Source organism: Sander vitreus, chromosome 7 (assembly GCF_031162955.1).
Source record: "Sander vitreus isolate 19-12246 chromosome 7, sanVit1, whole genome shotgun sequence".
NCBI lineage: Eukaryota > Metazoa > Chordata > Actinopteri > Perciformes > Percidae > Sander > Sander vitreus.
The window spans coordinates 2,290,922-2,307,890 of NC_135861.1; the positions used below are offsets into that span (position 1 = coordinate 2,290,922).

At 43.9% G+C, this 16,969-nt stretch overlaps 1 protein-coding gene across 1 annotated transcript; it reads right to left on the reverse strand.

The window, feature by feature from the left end:
* Positions 1-732: 732 nt before the first annotated feature.
* On the reverse strand, positions 733-16,259 carry tpx2 (TPX2 microtubule nucleation factor). Its single transcript, XM_078254181.1, has 18 exons — positions 16,158-16,259; positions 15,691-15,838; positions 14,242-14,370; positions 13,575-13,704; positions 12,950-13,033; positions 12,078-12,140; positions 11,558-11,674; positions 10,570-10,679; positions 10,281-10,429; positions 8,802-8,973; positions 8,054-8,192; positions 7,745-7,967; positions 6,344-6,433; positions 5,632-5,805; positions 4,994-5,140; positions 4,790-4,898; positions 1,866-2,032; positions 733-1,185 (listed from the first exon to the last, which is right to left on the reverse strand). The coding sequence occupies exons 2-18, from the start codon at positions 15,806-15,808 to the stop codon at positions 1,075-1,077; spliced, it is 2,232 nt and encodes a 743-aa protein (XP_078110307.1). The 5' UTR covers positions 15,809-15,838; positions 16,158-16,259; the 3' UTR covers positions 733-1,074.
* Between the last annotated feature and the right edge of the window lie 710 nt (positions 16,260-16,969).

Sequence of the window (16,969 nt, forward strand, 5' to 3'; positions counted from 1 at the left end):
ATGCTGCATGGCGCACTTGTGTGTGTACGTTCAGAAGTAGTTTTAGTCGTGCAACAGAAAACTCAGATTGGACAGATAGTCTAGCTAGCTGTCTGGATTTACCCTGCAGAGATCTGAGGAGCAGTTAACTATTGGCCTCACAAATCCACCGGAGGTTAGGACGCCAACACCGAAAGGAAGGGGACGGACCGCTTTTTAAAAAGACTGGTGGGTACAACAACCTTTAAAACAAGCTACAATACAAGATATCGGGGAATTGCACAACTTCAATTTACACCCACCTAAGTGAGGTTTTACCTCTGACAGGCTCAGATTATTCTCAGTGTCTGACAGCATGATGGAAAGGATCCTACAGATATCCCCAACATCCCTCGTTGCTGAAATGTGCTAAAACAAAAGCTGCCATGCCTATACAGGTACATCTACACACTAAAAATGATTGACTTTAGTGTCAGGAAACTGCCGTAACATGTAATATTCGTAGTGTTGCTTTAAGGCCCATTTAACATTTTCAGGTTTTAAAAATGATGCATAGTTTGAAAAAGTATCTTGCAAACTGAACCTGGAAATGAAATCCCTTCTCTGCATATTCCCAAACAAGAAATACACAAATCCATTAACCGTTTCAAAGTTTCTAAATGAACTAGTACTAAGGATTTACGCCACACAATGCTGAGTTTTCCTTTTAACTTCTGTCAGACTTTGAAATAATAAACGTCCATAATCATTGGGAATATTTTGTAACAATTTATTGAGTAAAAAAACTGGTTAAAGAGAGAATATGGGGTGGCTTTGCGAGTTAACTGGTTCAAAGTGTGCACACAGACCAAATGTAAAGCACTTTGGTCATAAAGATAGAAAGAAGAGCAGGAGAGAATATACTGTACAGCACGAGGTTACGATCCAAAGCTCAACATGGGACAGAACAGAGCTTTAGTCATCAGATACACATTAACAACTTTACATCCAGTATTCTACAGACGAACAATCTAAAAGATGTAAAAAGTCATTTTAGAAAGATGAAAAAAAACATTTAAAACAAAGTGGTAAAAGAAGCAGGTTTCTGATCGCTGATCACAAGCGGAAACGGTCAGAAAAGTTAGGAGACTGTGGGACTGTTAGAGGAACTTCACTCTTCTTCACAGCTACAGGTTTGTAGTGACGGATGGGTTGAGCAGTGTGAACCTGCGGAGATAAAGAGAACCTGCGTCAGCCCACCGCCTGACCCAGACCACCGCCTGACCACCGCCTGACCCAGACCACCGCCGGACCGCAGCCTGACCCAGACCACCGCCGGACCGCAGCCTGACCCAGACCACCGCCGGACCGCAGCCTGACCCAGACCACCGAGCAGCAGTGTCCACAAAGTCTCGACATTTTACAGAGAAACACTATTCTCAGACTACATTTACATCGCTAGGTTTTGGTTTAAAAACATCTTGCTACGTTTCCCCCCCTCTCATTCCCCCTGCTCCGGCGTTTCCCCCCCCCCTCTCATTCCCCCTGCTCTGGTGTTTTCCCCCCCTCTCATTACCCCCTGCGCTGGCGTTTCCCCCCCTCTCATTACCCCCTGCTCTGGCGTTTCCCCCCCCCCTCTCATTCCCCCTGCTCTGGCGTTTCCCCCCCCTCTCATTCCCCCTGCTCTGGCGTTTCCCCCTCTCATTACCCCCCTGCTCTGGCGTTTCCCCCCTCTCATTACCCCCCTGCTCTGGTGTTTCTCCCCCCCTCTCATTCCCCCTGCTGCTGGCGTTTCCCCCCCCCCTCTCATTCCCCTGCTCTGGCTTTTCCCCCCCCCCCCTCTCATTCCCCCTGCTCTGGCGTTTCCCCCTCTCATTCCGGTAATCTTCTAAATAACGTGCAGTCACCTGTTCTTGCCGCAGCCTGGCGACCTCCTCTTTCTGCCTCTGCTCCTCCTCTTGTCTCTGCTGCTCCTCCATGCGCATCCTGAATGCCTCCTTCTCATTGGCCAGCCGCTCAAACTCCTGCCGCTCGTGCGCCCGCCGCTCCGTCGACAGCTCAAAGGCCTCCACAGCTGAGGAACAAGTCAGTCTTTAGTAGGAGCTGCGTAGCGGTCAAAAACCTTTGATACAGACACTTCCATATCGGTTCCTGAACCACTTTGTTCCAATACTCCTCTTATAAAAAGCCATTTTAACAACTTTACAGTACAATTTTTTTTTTTTTTTTTTAAAAAGCTCTAACATCTGTGACACACTGTAGTCGAGCCTTTCCAAAAAACATAGAGTTTTTCCTGCCTGCCTCTACAGTGGGGCAAAAAAGTATTTAGTCAGCCACCAATTGTGCAAGTTCTCCCACTTAAAAAAGTGGAGGCCTGTAATCATAGGTACACAAAAAATCCAGAAGGAAGAAAAAAAAACAAAAAAAAAACCATTGTACGATTTTTAATGAATTTATTTGCACATTCCTCAGGGAAATAAGTATTTGGTCACCCACAAACAAGCAAGATTTCTGGCTCTCACAGACCTGTAACTTCTTCTTTAAGAGGCTCCTCTGTCCTCCACTCGTTACCTGTATTAATGGCACCTGTTTTAACTTGTTATCGGTATAAAAAGACACCTGTCCACAACCTCAAACAGTCACACTCCAAACTCCACTATGGCCAAGACCAAAGAGCTGTCAAAGGACACCAGAAACAAAATTGTAGACCTGCACCAGGCTGGGAAGACTGATAATAGGTAAGCAGCTTGGTGTGAAGAAATCAACTGTGGGAGAAATAAGAAAATGGAAGACATACAAGACCACTCATCTCCCTCGATCTGGGGCTCCACGCAAGATCTCACCCCGTGGGGTCAAAATGATCACAAGAACAGTGAGCAAAAATCCCAGAACCTCACGGGGGGACCTAGTGAATGACCTGCAGAGAGCTGGGACCAAAGTAACAAAGGCTACCATCAGTAACACTACGCCGCCAGGGACTCAAATCCTGCAGTGCCAGACGTGTCCCCCTGCTTAAGCCAGTACATGTCCAGGCCCGTCTGGAGTTTGCTAGAGAGCATTTGGATGATCCAGAAGAGGATTGGGGAGAATGTCATATGGTCAGATGAAACCAAAATAGAATTTTGGTAAAAACTCAAATTGTCGTGTTTGGAGGGGAAAGAATGCTGAGTTGCATCCAAAAAACACCATATCTACTGTGAAGCATGGGGGTGGAAACATCACGCTTTGGGGCTGTTTTTCTGCAAAGGGACCAGGACGACTGATCCGCGTAAAGGAGAGAATGAATGGGGCCATGTATCATGAGATTTTGAGTGAAAACCTCCTTCCATCAGCAAGGGCATTGAAGATGAAACGTGGCTGGGTCTTTCAGCGTGACAATGATCCCAAACACACCGCCCGGGCAACGAAGGAGTGGCTTCGTAAGAAGCATTTCAAGGTCCTGGAGTGGCCTAGCCAGTCTCCAGATCTCAACCCCATAGAAAAGCTTTGGAGGGAGTTGAAAGTCCGTGTTGCCCAGCGACAGCCCCAAAACATCACTGCTCTAGAGGAGATCTGCATGGAGGAATGGGCCAAAATACCAGCAACAGTGTGTGAAAACCTTAAGACTTACAGAAAACATTTGACCTCTGTCATTACCAACAAAGGGTATATAACAAAGTATTGAGATGAACTTTTGTTATGACCAAATACTTATTTTCCACCATAATTTGCAAATAAATTCATTAAAAATCCTACAATGTGATTTTCTGGATTTTTTTCCTCATTTTGTCTCTCAGTTAAAGTGTACCTATGATGAAAATTACCGGCCTCTCATCTTTTTAAGTGGGAGAACTTGCACAATTGGTGGCTGACTAAATACTTTTTTGCCCCACTGTACGTCTGTTAAGGAGCAGCACAAGTCAATCACATACATACGTGAAGAAGGTTCGGGAGACCTTGATGACTTCCACATGAGCCTTTAATGAGCACTCGGCTGAGGAGACCGTTTAGCAGGATGTGTTATTGTGCAGCGTCGTCCCAACTCTGAGTTCCCGCCTCCTGAAGGAGGATTTAAACTCCGGCTGGAGGCGGTCGGTTTAGCTGAACCTTGTTGATGTTGTCTAAGCTTTCCCTTCAGTCTCATAACGTGGCGTTTCTGGAAATTCTACACCGTGTAACGGTAGACGGCCAATCAGCAGCATTATTAGATCTTGGTAGAAGCATGCTGCGTGTTTATTGGCTCCTGACCCCAATGAGACTTACTCCTTGTGTATTAAACGACGAGGCATTTTTCAATACTGTGGAGGCAATTCCCCTGGTGCCTAAAAACATTTTGGTACTCAGCCGTATTCCTCAGTGCAACAGGAACACACCGTTAACGCCGACGCCGTCTTCAGGTTTGAACAGGGTCATGAGATGGTATATAACGCTTTGTGCCATTACAGAGGGTGGGATGAACTATTTACTGGAACTACTGTGTGTCTGAGCTGTCAGCCAGTCAGTTGTGCGCGTTTTTGATTAACAGTGTTAAACGTATATCAGAACTACACCTACTCAAACAGATGACTTATTCTATACGGCGCCAAAAAGCTGGGAGAGAAAGGGGAAAGGTGGTCTGTTTACATTGCCAGAGAGAGATGTGAACCTATATGATTTGTATATACGCCACTTTGATTTGCATAACCATGCTCATGATTATTGTTTATTGTATGTACTACCTATACTTTTTGCTCTTGCCCTAGTTTCTTTAGTCCTCTCCTGCAGGACTTCAGATGTACAATGTGAAAAGCACGTCAGTGTGTCTGACTCCGCAGGTCGGGGTCAGTGATTGGCAGTGCAGCTCACAGCTTACCCACTGGAGCCCGGGCCTCCTTTTTGGGCTGGAAAGGATCTTTATGAGTGACTGTGTTGGGTCTGGCTTTAAATACCGCCCCTTCCTCCCGCTTCTGCTCTTCTTTAACCTGCAAATAAATAAAGCACAGCGGTCATGTTTGAGTTTAGACGAGATAACGTTGATTGAGATTCTGCGTGCGGGGGCAGAGTGCGTGGATCGTACCATCTGTTCCCAGCGACTGCTCTTCACAGCCCCCCGCTCATCCAGCAGCAGTCTGAAGGGCTCGGGCTTGGTGGCCTCCACCTTCTTCTTCTCTGGGAGGACGACCGTGTCGAAGTGCGGCAGGGGCTGGGCCTTGAAGTGTGGAACCTGGAAAAGACAAACAAGAGAAAAGGGGATTTCATTTTATAGTAAACATAGTTCAAGTGAACATTTGAATGCAGTTAGGTTTTGTTTTTTTAAGTTTTACTTAAATCAAAGCCGAGTACTTCTTCCAGTACTGCCAAAAAGAGTCAATGCAGGGTTAAAGTAAATTAAAGTAATACGTTTTTCTTCAAGTCTCAACATGAATCCAACATATTAGCAAATATAAATCCACACTGACGCCTGTAGGTTGTCACTAACAGCCATCCACAGATAGTTTTAAAATGAAATCATTCCAGTTATAAGGCTATTTTAAAACCTTACTATTCTATGTACGAAGGCTTTAGGCCGCCCTGCATGTTACTGTAGGCCCAACTTAATTTCATACAACATGTAGTAGGGGGGCCCTGCTCAGTCTCTCTCAGTTAAGGGGTCCTTGGCTTAATCAAGGTTGAAGACCCCTGCTGTGTGGGTTACTGGTTCTGTTAGACTCCCACCTCTTCGTTTCTCTGCTCCTCCAGCCTCTTCTCCTTCAGAGCCCTCCTCTCTCGATCTCGCTCCTCAAAGGAGAACGGACAGACTTCCACGTGGTGGTTCTCCTGCAGCTGGGGCTGGAAGGGGAGCCCGAAATAAGGCACTGGGGGGGCCTTGATGGGCGAGGGCTGCTTTACCTGCCCAAAAGAGGAGGGGTTGGTTACCTCAAGGCGAAGAAAAGTCAGTGTGTTTAATAGCAGTTTAAAAAAAAATATATATATATATTCGGGTTAAGGCAATACCCAATTTCTCAAACGCCACGTAAACACTGTACCTCTAATAACGCTGTTATAGAGGTAGAGAAGTCCTTCAGTAACGGGGTATTATAGTGCGGTCCATCTCTATTATATATCGTGTTACTGATATGAGCCAAACGAGATGTCAGTCGTAGGGGTGAACACGAGAATGCGTTAATGAAACATTAAGTTGTTCAATTTTACTGATTGAGAGGCTGATGGGTGCAATGTTAACAGAGCGCTGCCTACCGTACCGGGGGTAGAGTTACTCCGTCGTCTTCCCCGCTCACGTATACGGGGAGAACTGGCAGTTATTCACCATACCCCGTTACTGCTGTGCATGTAAACGCACTGAATGTGTCCGTGAAGGGAGTGAGGGGGGGGAAAGAGAGAATAGCTGAGCAGCTTTGTGTTAAAAGACAAACTGATGTGCTCTTACCTCCTCAACGTTCTTACGAACCCTCTTCTTCAGGAGGAACGCCGGAGACTCTGGCACAGTGGGGTTCACAACTTTCTTCTCCGGCAATCCCTGTTTGGAGAAGGAAATCCTTGGTTTACTAGCGGTGTTAACGGTACGTAGAGTCAGATCAATTCAATAATCCAATTTCATCCATTCAAAGTGAAAATATCGATACACATCTTAAAGATGCACCTTTATATTTATTAAGAGTTACCAGCTACTGTTGTTACCAACTTCACCATTATGCCACTCAAAATAATTACAAACTCAGCCCCCCCCCCCCATCTGTTGAAGATCTCAACTACAGTTTGGTTTAACCTACAGAGGTTCAGTGATATGGAAGCTTTACCATCAGACTTTTCAAAGCCAACACTTGAACAATGTAAGAAAGCAGTTAAGGTTTGTCTGTCATGTTATGCCTATGGGACGTCTTTGTAAACAACCCATGTAACGCCTAATATTTTACCGTTCCCATTTATTCTGATTTGATATTGCGTGTAATTTTAGTTCAGTTCTCTGAGTATTGGATGTATTGGAGATAGGGGTGCAAGATATAGCGACTCAATATCGTAATATATCGAAAGTGTCGCAATAAGTATGCAATGTTTTGTGGAGCGCGGCGTTCCGTCCGTTGGCGGTGCGGCTTAGTTGTGTTTGACTTAGAGCTCGCTCAAAACGCTATAATCATGTTTCATTGGCCAGTTACTGTGCTACTTGCACGTTAGTGCACGGGTCCACTACGTGACAAACCATATGGAGCGTACCACGTGTGTGCATATTTCAGAGAGACACTGAGGGAAGCAATAGAGAACGAAAAAGAAAAGAAGTTGTGTCCTGTTCTCTTTATTTATATATTTTAATGTCCAACCAGTAACACACGTCCTGTTCTGTAGACATGGTCCTTATTTATTCATGTTGGACCAGTCCAATATATGAAATAAACCTTGTGTTGTAAGAAAACTTTTTTTAATATCAATATCGTGCAACCCTAATTGGAGAGAGCCCAGATTAAGCCCCTCTGAGGTTTTTTTTTGCATCTACACATCACATCTTTTGTTGCTTGTGTGTATATTGATCTGTAGTGTCTGCATGTTGAAAATAAAAAAAGTTTACACATTTAAATGTCTGGAAGAGCTCAGTAATAAATTGCCAAATCATGCTTTTTCTGAGTTGATATAAATGTAACTGATTGTGTTGAATGGGCATGATGTCGTCTCATAACGCAGGCCACTGAATTGAAATCGTATCGTGGCAAACTGATATCAGCCAAAAGAACCAATCTCATATTGTGTCACGATAAAACTTGTGATTTACACCCTTTACTGTACGCTACATTCACATGGAAATGCCCTTTAACAGCGTCACATGATTTAAACTCACCACTACTCCTTCCAGGATCTTTATGGGCAGACTCTGGGCTTTAAAGGTATGCGGCTTCTCTTCGCCTTCCTGAGGCTTCTTGGTCGCCTGTCTCTCGTGGATCCTTTTATCAATCTGCAGCTCGAAACCTTCAGGCACGGTGGGTTCCTTCACTGCTGGCCTCTTCAGGCACTCGGCGCCCTCCAAAATCTTCTTGTTCAACTCCAGGGCATTGAACTTAAACCTGCGATTGAAACCATAGACCGTAAAAAGTTGCATGGTCGATGGGACGACAACAAGGGTTAAACACTACAGTAAAAAGGTTCTTACTTGTGAAGTCTTTCCACTTCTTCCTCCTCCAGTTCAGCGCTGCTCTTAACGTTGGTCGGCCGGCTCCTCTGGCGGGTCATCAGGTGTGGCGTGTGAGGCTGCGTAAGCTTCAGCTTATCACCCTTCACTGCAGACGGCCCTGAGAATACACAGAACCCGTGTGTTGTATTTAGAGATGTTCCCGGTATCGGCTCCGATACTGCCTAAAACGCTGGTATCGTATCAGGAAGTACTTGAGTTTATGCACCGATCCGATACCACGTAATAAAGCCCTAAAGACAATCTACGTTAAAGTAGTTTGTTCTTTTTCCGTTATAACTGACTGTCAAACTGCAGAACAAAGTTCTGGGGCGTTCATGTTTCAGAAAGAGTTTAACCTGAGCCAGACTGACAAAGATAGAAATAATATCACATCCATACAGGGATAGTAGTATACAGCTGTTACACATCATATCATCCATACAGGGATAGTAGTATACAGCTGTTATACATCATATCACCCATACAGGGATAGTAGTATACAGCTGTTCTACATCATATCACCCATACAGGGATAGTAGTATACAGCTGTTACAACATAATGAAATATGACACACTGGTATCAGATCGGTACTCGGTATCGGCCGATACGCAAGTTCAGGTATCGGAAAGCAAAAAATGGTATCGGGCCATCTCTAGTTGTATTCAAACCCCCACAGCGCCAAAAAAAAACAACTTTCAAAAAACAAAATGTCAACATCCTGCACACCTCCATCTCGAGTATTGCGGCTGCGCAGATGGTAGCGGTCGGGGGTTCGTTTATGGTAGCGCTCTATCTGCTGAGCCATGGGCACGTAGGCAGCCGGCTCGTCCGCCTCCCTCTTGTTGCCCGTCGACAGGTTGAAGGGTTTGGGCACTGTGGCACCTCTCAAAGCCTTGGCCTAAAAAGAAAACAAGGGGTGCAACTGTAAAAATGAAGTGTAGGTTTCTTGTGAGTGAAGTTGTCCATATGTACATTTGGTTGTCTTGAATTACTTCTCTCTCAGCTGATCGTTGATAATTACAACTAAACGGCAGATTAAAGTTTTAAAAACGGCCTTTTCAAACATAAGGTAGTGGATATTTTTCAGGGTTTTCCCTGCCATTATACGGCTTAAGCCCACCGCCTAACCTCGCTACAACAGATAGCATTGACGGCACTTGTTGTGATAGTCTTTTCCTATTGGCTGAGGTGGGTGTGGCTTACCTGCTTCAGTGTTCACAAAGCAAAGGTTTAGGAAAGTTGGGGAGAAACCAGAATGCTGTAACGTATCATCTTTCCCCGCCCAATCAAGTTGCGTCGACGTTTTGTCCGCGTATTTAATGTCTACAAGTGAACCGACACCGGAGCAGGGACCGTAATCGACGCCGGTCCTTGGACGAGGCTGGTCGGAAGACGAAGCGGCAGCGGAGCCAGGCCTTCCACTTTACCTGGCGGGCTAGCACTGACGTTTGTCTCTGGAGTTTCATATGTACGGGCAAACAGAGTTGTGGTTATGACGTGACACTAATATGCTAATGAGTGCCCTAAAAAGCCCTGGTAACCCCCGTTTTTCCTCAATAAGATTTTACTCTTATGAATGTGTGCCGAAGCCAAAGTTTTTATAACCTAGTAGTTTCCATCTAACAAGCATTTGGGTTTTGCTGAAGACGTTTAGGGGAAGCTGCATTCATCCAGCTGCATCCAAATTCTGGCCCGACTAGTTGTGCACCACACCAAAAAAAAGAAAAAAAAGAAACTGTTTTCCATACTGTAATTATGCAACATTGCTGTGCAGAACCTGACAGATTTGCTGACTTTGAGACTCAATCAGAAGCAGAGAGTTTAATATTTAGGCTGTGAAACAGGTTGTGGTGAGTCAGCTGCTTTTAAAGAGGTTTGTTTTTCATGACTTGCTAAATTCTACGATGGCTAAGAAAGGTTGCTGACTTTTAGGGTTTTATGTTGACCAAACTGTATAGGAGAAAGCTATGAGACATGCAGTAACAAAGTTAATTGACTTTGTTAAATAAAGGCATGTCAGTAAGCATGTCATTTCCAGTGTGGCCCTTCGTGAAACTGAGTTTGAGACCCCTGGTTTAGAGGATCCACTGACATTTAACAGGTCTTACGTGAACCATTAGTGCTCTGGGTTGGACTGCTGGGCCATTCAGGTTGCACTATAACTTTAAAAGAAAGAAAAAGGAGTCACCATAATGAAGTGCTTACTTGGGAGGAGGGTTTGCGGAGCTGACTGATAAAGTCCACTTCCTTGTGGGCTGCACTGGATGAAGCAGCCGCCTTAGCGCGGGTGTTTGCGTTGAAGTGGAATTCTTTAGGCACAGTCGCAGACAACACCATCTTCTTTGGTGGTGGAACTGAAAAGTTGTAAAGTCAACACGAAGCATAACTTTCAAATCTTTGGTATGAAATGGTAACAAACAGCCGTTAGCCAGCACAGTTACAAAAGGTTGTTGTCTGGTTGCAGCCCCACATTAAGTCAGTAAAGTTGACTCACTGCCAGCCAGAGCAGCTTTGTAGCTGGCCTCGTTCTTCCTGCGATGCAGAGCTACTTCACTCTGGAGGATCCTGATGCGCTCCAGCTCCTGTTCTTCTGAGCTATTTGACCTGTTTAAACAAAAAAAAAAACACATTAATCATTAGTAAAAATACAGCTTTAACCTGCTTTTCCATCTCACTCATTAAAAAAAGTGGAGAAATCACGTTCAAAGCATTTAGAACAGCCATTAACACTTGGTCTAATGTGGACGGATCACAAGTCGTAACACGTTCTTTCTGGCATAACCTGACCCTTAAGCGTGATTCATGCTTCTGCATTAATCTCCGCCATGGCTACGTACGTAGAGGCACGCACCCTACGCCGTAGCCCGACGTGCACCTCTCAAAAAAAAAAAAATAAAGTACACGTCGTGGCGACCCACGTCCAGGATCTCCTTCACCATAAATGTGAAATCAAGGAGAGGGTTAACTTCTCCTGCTACAGATTTCCCACCGTGGTCAGAAAGAACAGGGGAGACACTTTGTTTCTCACTATGACTGTAGAGTTACTACTCACTCTGAAGATAATCAATGTCACTCTCACTTGCTCTACACAAAACACACACATGCTGGCCCTGCTATTCTCTTTAAGAGATCGACGCACAAGTATAAACTTCAGGCCACTTATGTAGGCTACGGAGAACCATATATCACGCTTAAGTGGAAAACGCAGCCGCTGCAGCGCGTCAAGTGCCGCTTCAATAGGAGCTCGCTAAGCAATATCCATCTTGCCGTTGCATTATTAACGGCAGATTATGGGTCGTATAAATCGGGATATTCATTTTGACTGGGATGGACAAACAGTGAGCAAGAAATGTGTTTTGGAGAGGTGCCTGCAGCCATTAGCAGATCTCCCAGTCCCTTCAGGGTTTTCGATTATGTAATCACAAGACCGGAGGGTCCAGGAGGCGGCTGAGACACACTGGTTGTCCCGTTAGAAGACTCACTCTGCGTTTGAAGTAGAGGAAGCTGCTGCCGCCGGCTGGGTCTTGGGCGCATTCCTGGCATTGGAGTGCCTCTTGCTGCGGAGGACACTACTGGATTTTCGGGCAGTAGGAGGAGTTCTGGAAGAAACAACCACAGTTGAAAACTTCAAAAAAGGTAATAAAGTGACAACTTTGACAGGGCCTCTCATGTGCGAGCGTTCTGTAAAAACAAACTGTTGATTCTGGACTTATAGTCTCTATTCAGTGGGTTTTATGGAACCGACCGATTCAAGTTAAATCAATCCGTGCCAAATGTTGGTGATTGAAAGCACCCAAGGGTGAGCTTCTGTCCCCTCTGCATGTTTGACGGAGTGCCTGAGCTACGGTGGAAACGGAGCGCTGCGATGCCACTCCTGCAGCTTGTTCAGGTCACAGTGAGTCAGCGCTAATGCTGATAAAGCCGTCGCAAGTATGGTAATACTTCTCCAAAATCCAGGCAGACAACGTTCGCTGTATAAATAATGACTATTACAACACTTACGGTTTGGGTTTCTTTGGCGGTGGGGAGGCTGGCCCGCCGGTCATCTCTTTACGCTTTGAAACCCTAAAATGAATGAAACATTTTTACACACACAAATTTTCAAGCACATCTCATAATACACAACTCTATAGCCCTTTTTGTTAGACCCTCCCTATAGTTTAAATCTTTGTTTTTTTCCTTATCTGTGAAACAGTCTTCCAGCCTCGAAACCAAGACAACTCTGAGCCATAGGCACCGTTTCACCTTAGCAAACCAAGACCTTGTCGTCCCAAAGACGAAATATCTTGGTGTGCTACTTGATTCACACCTTACAACAGGAACACATTTCTAATCTAACAAAAAAAGCTGAATCAGAAACTTTGTGTATAATAAGATTGGATCACATCTTTCCTTTTCTGAAACCTCCCTACATGCAATTGTGTTTTCAACAATGTCCTACTGTCTTCCAATCGGTCTCTAACCACTAAGGAAATTACTGAACCAATAGCACAACTATACAATTGAGCTCTCAAGATCCACAGTAATCTTCCAAAGTGGTTTCACCATTGCAATCACACGCTCAAACACTGACTTACCAGAACTACATAAACAGCCATGCTATTACATTTTATTTTCAGATTCAAAATAGCACTTCTCCAAAACTTGCTGCACACAATATGAGACCAGTACGCCTCAGACAGACAATCATTCCAGCCCCCCCCATCAAAAAAAAAAAAAAACACTGTCAGAAATCCTTTTCATACATTTGGAATAACATTCCCCATCACATCAGAACACTACCATCCATCACATTTCAAAAAGGCATACAAACTGTTCCTTCAACAGTTAGCCATTTTGTATGTGTACAACAGCAGCCATCACAAGGACTTTACCTGCGTGGTTGGGCAGGCAGTTGAGTAGTAGTGGTCCGAGTGGCCTTTCGCCGTGCACCAGTCCGAGCAGGAGACCCATCCCCCCTAAAATAAATTAACGAGAAACATTTATACACTATTCTTCAAGCACTTGATTCTGCACATCTCATGATACACAACTATATAGAACCTTTTGTTAGACCCTCCTACAGTTGAAATCTTTCGTTTTTTCCTGTGAAACAGTCTTCCAGCCTCGACACCAAGACAACTCGGCGGCACAGACATACAACCGTCTTTACAGGCTGAAAAATATTCCCCATAGCTGGTTAACTGTACTTGATAGGTAAATTATAAATAGTAATCTCAATTCCAAAGGCAGTACAAAACAGGAATATCCATGTATGCACACAGAACAGACAGTATAAGTGAGTGTATGGGACTGACACAAGAGGGCACACTTTGCTTGTCTGCGTGTGGACTGTCATATGGTGTAATGCAACAGATTACCCACGCTACTGTGCCAGAATCATCAGAAAAGACCACAGAAATAAAATAGAAAGGCCATTCCCATATAAAAAAATCACTGTAGCAGAACTGACAGAGTAGCCATTTATGTGTACAAGAGCAGCCATCACAAGGACTTCACCTGCGTGGTTGGGCAGGAAGTTGAGTAGCAGTGGCCTGAGTCCTTCGCCGTGCACCAGTCCGAGCAGGAGACCCATCACCCCAGGATGTGACTATGTTTGAAGGTCGAGAGGTTGACGTCCCAGGAACTGCTGAAATATTGAAGACCCCGTGTGTTCACGTTATGAGGATTATTCACTGAATAACAGAACGCGCAGCTTTAAATAGTCTTTGTACTGTATAGACACAAAAGGAGCCAATGCAATCTTTCCAATGCCAACATTTAACAAAGTAAAAGGTAACTGATAAACGTCAGTCTGAAAGTGTCTCGCCTACATGTTTGAAGGGTTCATTTGCAAAAACATGTTTTATTTAACTAAAATCATGATTGTTGTGCAAGTCGGGAAATCTAAATCAAACTGGTGTTTAATTTTTAGAATTTGTCTTTGCAAATGAACCCTTCATTTATACCTGCAGCATTGACTTAATGATCCATTAGGGACCCATTGGAAGCCATTGTTAACGGCTGTGAATCCACGTTGACTACAGTTGCTGTCTGCAGAAGGAGCAAGCTCCTTAAAGACTACAGCAGGGACAGTATTTTATACTCCAATTCCCCGAGTAACTAGTATTTTTTAAATATAAACAAAAAGTGCATCTTTAGTAAATAGCTATGATAAATGACAAACCAGAGTCCCCGTCTGTCTTGACTTGCGGGGCTACGATGGCTCGAGGCAGGTCAGACGCATGGCTTCTCCTGAAGGATTGGTTAGACCTCGGAGTTGTGAGGTGGCCGTCTGTTCCAGCGCTCTGTTGTTCTGCACATAACACAGTCAAAGACCAAGAAAATGGACTCTTACTAATTATTTCATGGTTAATTCAACCTAAATATTGGCTACTCTAATCCAAGGCCATCCAATTCGGGGCCTGAGGACCAAGTTCGGCCCATGCTCCCTTTGTTGTGGCCCGCCATGGAATTTGACACGGTCATGCTTATTCTCCTCATATTTTGAAAGTGCTGTAAAATCTGAACAGTAATGACAAAAGGTACATTTTGTGGAGCTAAAAAGTAATTAATCTGATTTCTTCAAACACTATTTGGCTTGTGGCCTTCCATCCAGATACATTACGCCGCCCCCATCCCTCTAATGTCAACTAAACTAAACAGTAAGGCCCCATTCAGACCAACACCATGAAGCAGGTCAACCTAGGGCTGTGCAAAACCGGTTACTTTGCACGTAACTTTTTGCAAGTAAACTCTTATTTTGTCTGTAAGTTCAAGAAATGCACTACAGGCATCGTTTGTTTTGATTGTGCGCTACCTTTTTTCTACTTTTAAACCCTGTACATGTCACAAATGTACATGTAACTCCTTTGCATTTCACTATTTTCTTACGGTTTACAATAGACCTTTTTCACAGCAGAATGTTGACATGTCATAGTAGGAAAAGCGCAGGTGCGTTCAAAACCCATTAATAATGAGAGGCCCTGGTATTGTGCATGCTGACTCACTGAAGTAGCTCATTGGGACACTTGATGGAACTGAGCCATCGTTAAGATTCAGTTTCAGCTGTGCTTTTCCTACTATGACAAGTCCAAATGTCTGCTGTGAAAAAGGTCTATAGAGCTGCAAAGATTATCCATACATTCATATATTATACACACAAAACGTATCTGTACTAAGTATTCAAATGTTGTTATACATGTTCAGCGGTGTTGTCCTTTCTAGCTGTAACGTTATGTCCATTTCGGTTGTACTTTGAGAGCAACAAAATTCCCTGTATGCGTTTGACTCCGGCCATTAAAACCGATTCTTCTTCAAAATCTTAAAAGCCCTCTTCTAACAGCGACCCCCCAGGCTGTGTGTGGGTCAGGACAATGTCTGTGAGCCGCAGCAAAGTCACTCACTTCCTGTACGTTAACTGGTTCTCTCTTTTTTGAAACACAACCACTTTGCTCTTGAGAGTAACAGACTATATTCTAGCTAAAACAACACAAACAACAACATCGCCCATTTGTCCTGAGGCTAAGCATTCAGCGGTCAGGCTGAATAAGCGAATGTGAACCAATGTTTTCAACACTCTAACATGAACTAAATACCAGTCAAATTAAGATATTGTAGGTAACGCTAGACTTACCAAACCAATTGTCTTCACTTTCGGCATTCTCCAGTTGTAACGTTACGAGGTCGACGACGTGGGACGGGGCATCAAATTCGTAGAGATGAGACTTATCACCGGAGTCGCTTTTGTCCATATTCTCAAAATGTGTTATTCGACAGCTCACCTAAACAGGAAACCATAAACACGAAAAATCCTGAATTAGAAATACAGCAAATGTAAATTGCTGTGTTAATGAAAGCCACCGTTAAACTACTGAGTGACGTTTGGGAGTCGTATTTTCTTCACATAGCTAGCTAGCTAACTAACGTTCAGCTGCAAAGTCACGTTAATGTCATTTTAACGTAAAACTATCAGCTTATCGTAGTTAACACATCAAGTATTGCTACAGTAATGTTGCTATTGCATTAGTAAAAGGTAAACTTTGAAAATAGGGAAACAATTACCGATGTTCTACTAAATAATACGTTTGTCGAAATGCTTACCGAAACGTCTGTTCCCAGAGCAACACAAATGAACAAGCCGTTAGCGCTCAAATCGTCTTCCTTTTGAACCAGCCAATGGCTAACAACTATGATAATCAGCCGTGATCAGCTCGCCGCTTATTGGCTATTCTTCTCCATCATCTGTGTGTTTATTGGCGGATCACAACCAGGTGCATACTGCCACCTAGTGTATCGGAGTGGGTAGACATCATTATTTATCTGATTATCGATTGGAAAGAAAACAAAACAAAAAGAATTATTGGCACTTATTTAATACATCCATGCTCATACCTCATACAAGTCAATTTCCTTTGTCCTGACCACGTGATCACCATGTAAACTATAATGTGGAAATGATCTGTTGCCAAAACGAATGCATGGTCAGAAGTCTTTCCACACACTCTGGTTTGGTTGAAATAAACTCTTAATTCACCCATTTACATGTGGAAGTATGCTGGCTCTGTGCATGCTAAAATTATTGTTTATTTAAATAGAGTCAATGGCAATTTACTCTTTAACAAAAAGGTCAACCTCCTTAGAAATCCTTCCATAATGTTGTCAGACACTTAGAACAATAATCTGAGCCAGTCAGTGGCAAAAACAGCACTTTTGTGGATGTAAATTGAAGGTGCGTAATTGCCCAATAACTTACATTGTAGCTTGTTTTGTCTCGCTTAGTACTGGACTCATTTCAAAGGTCCTTTCCATAAGTCACTTGGACACAAAACATGGGGAAATACTGTGGGACCCTTAAACCTGTCCAACCCAGAAGTTATACCTTTTTTTCTTATGTTCACAAAGAAACTGGGATA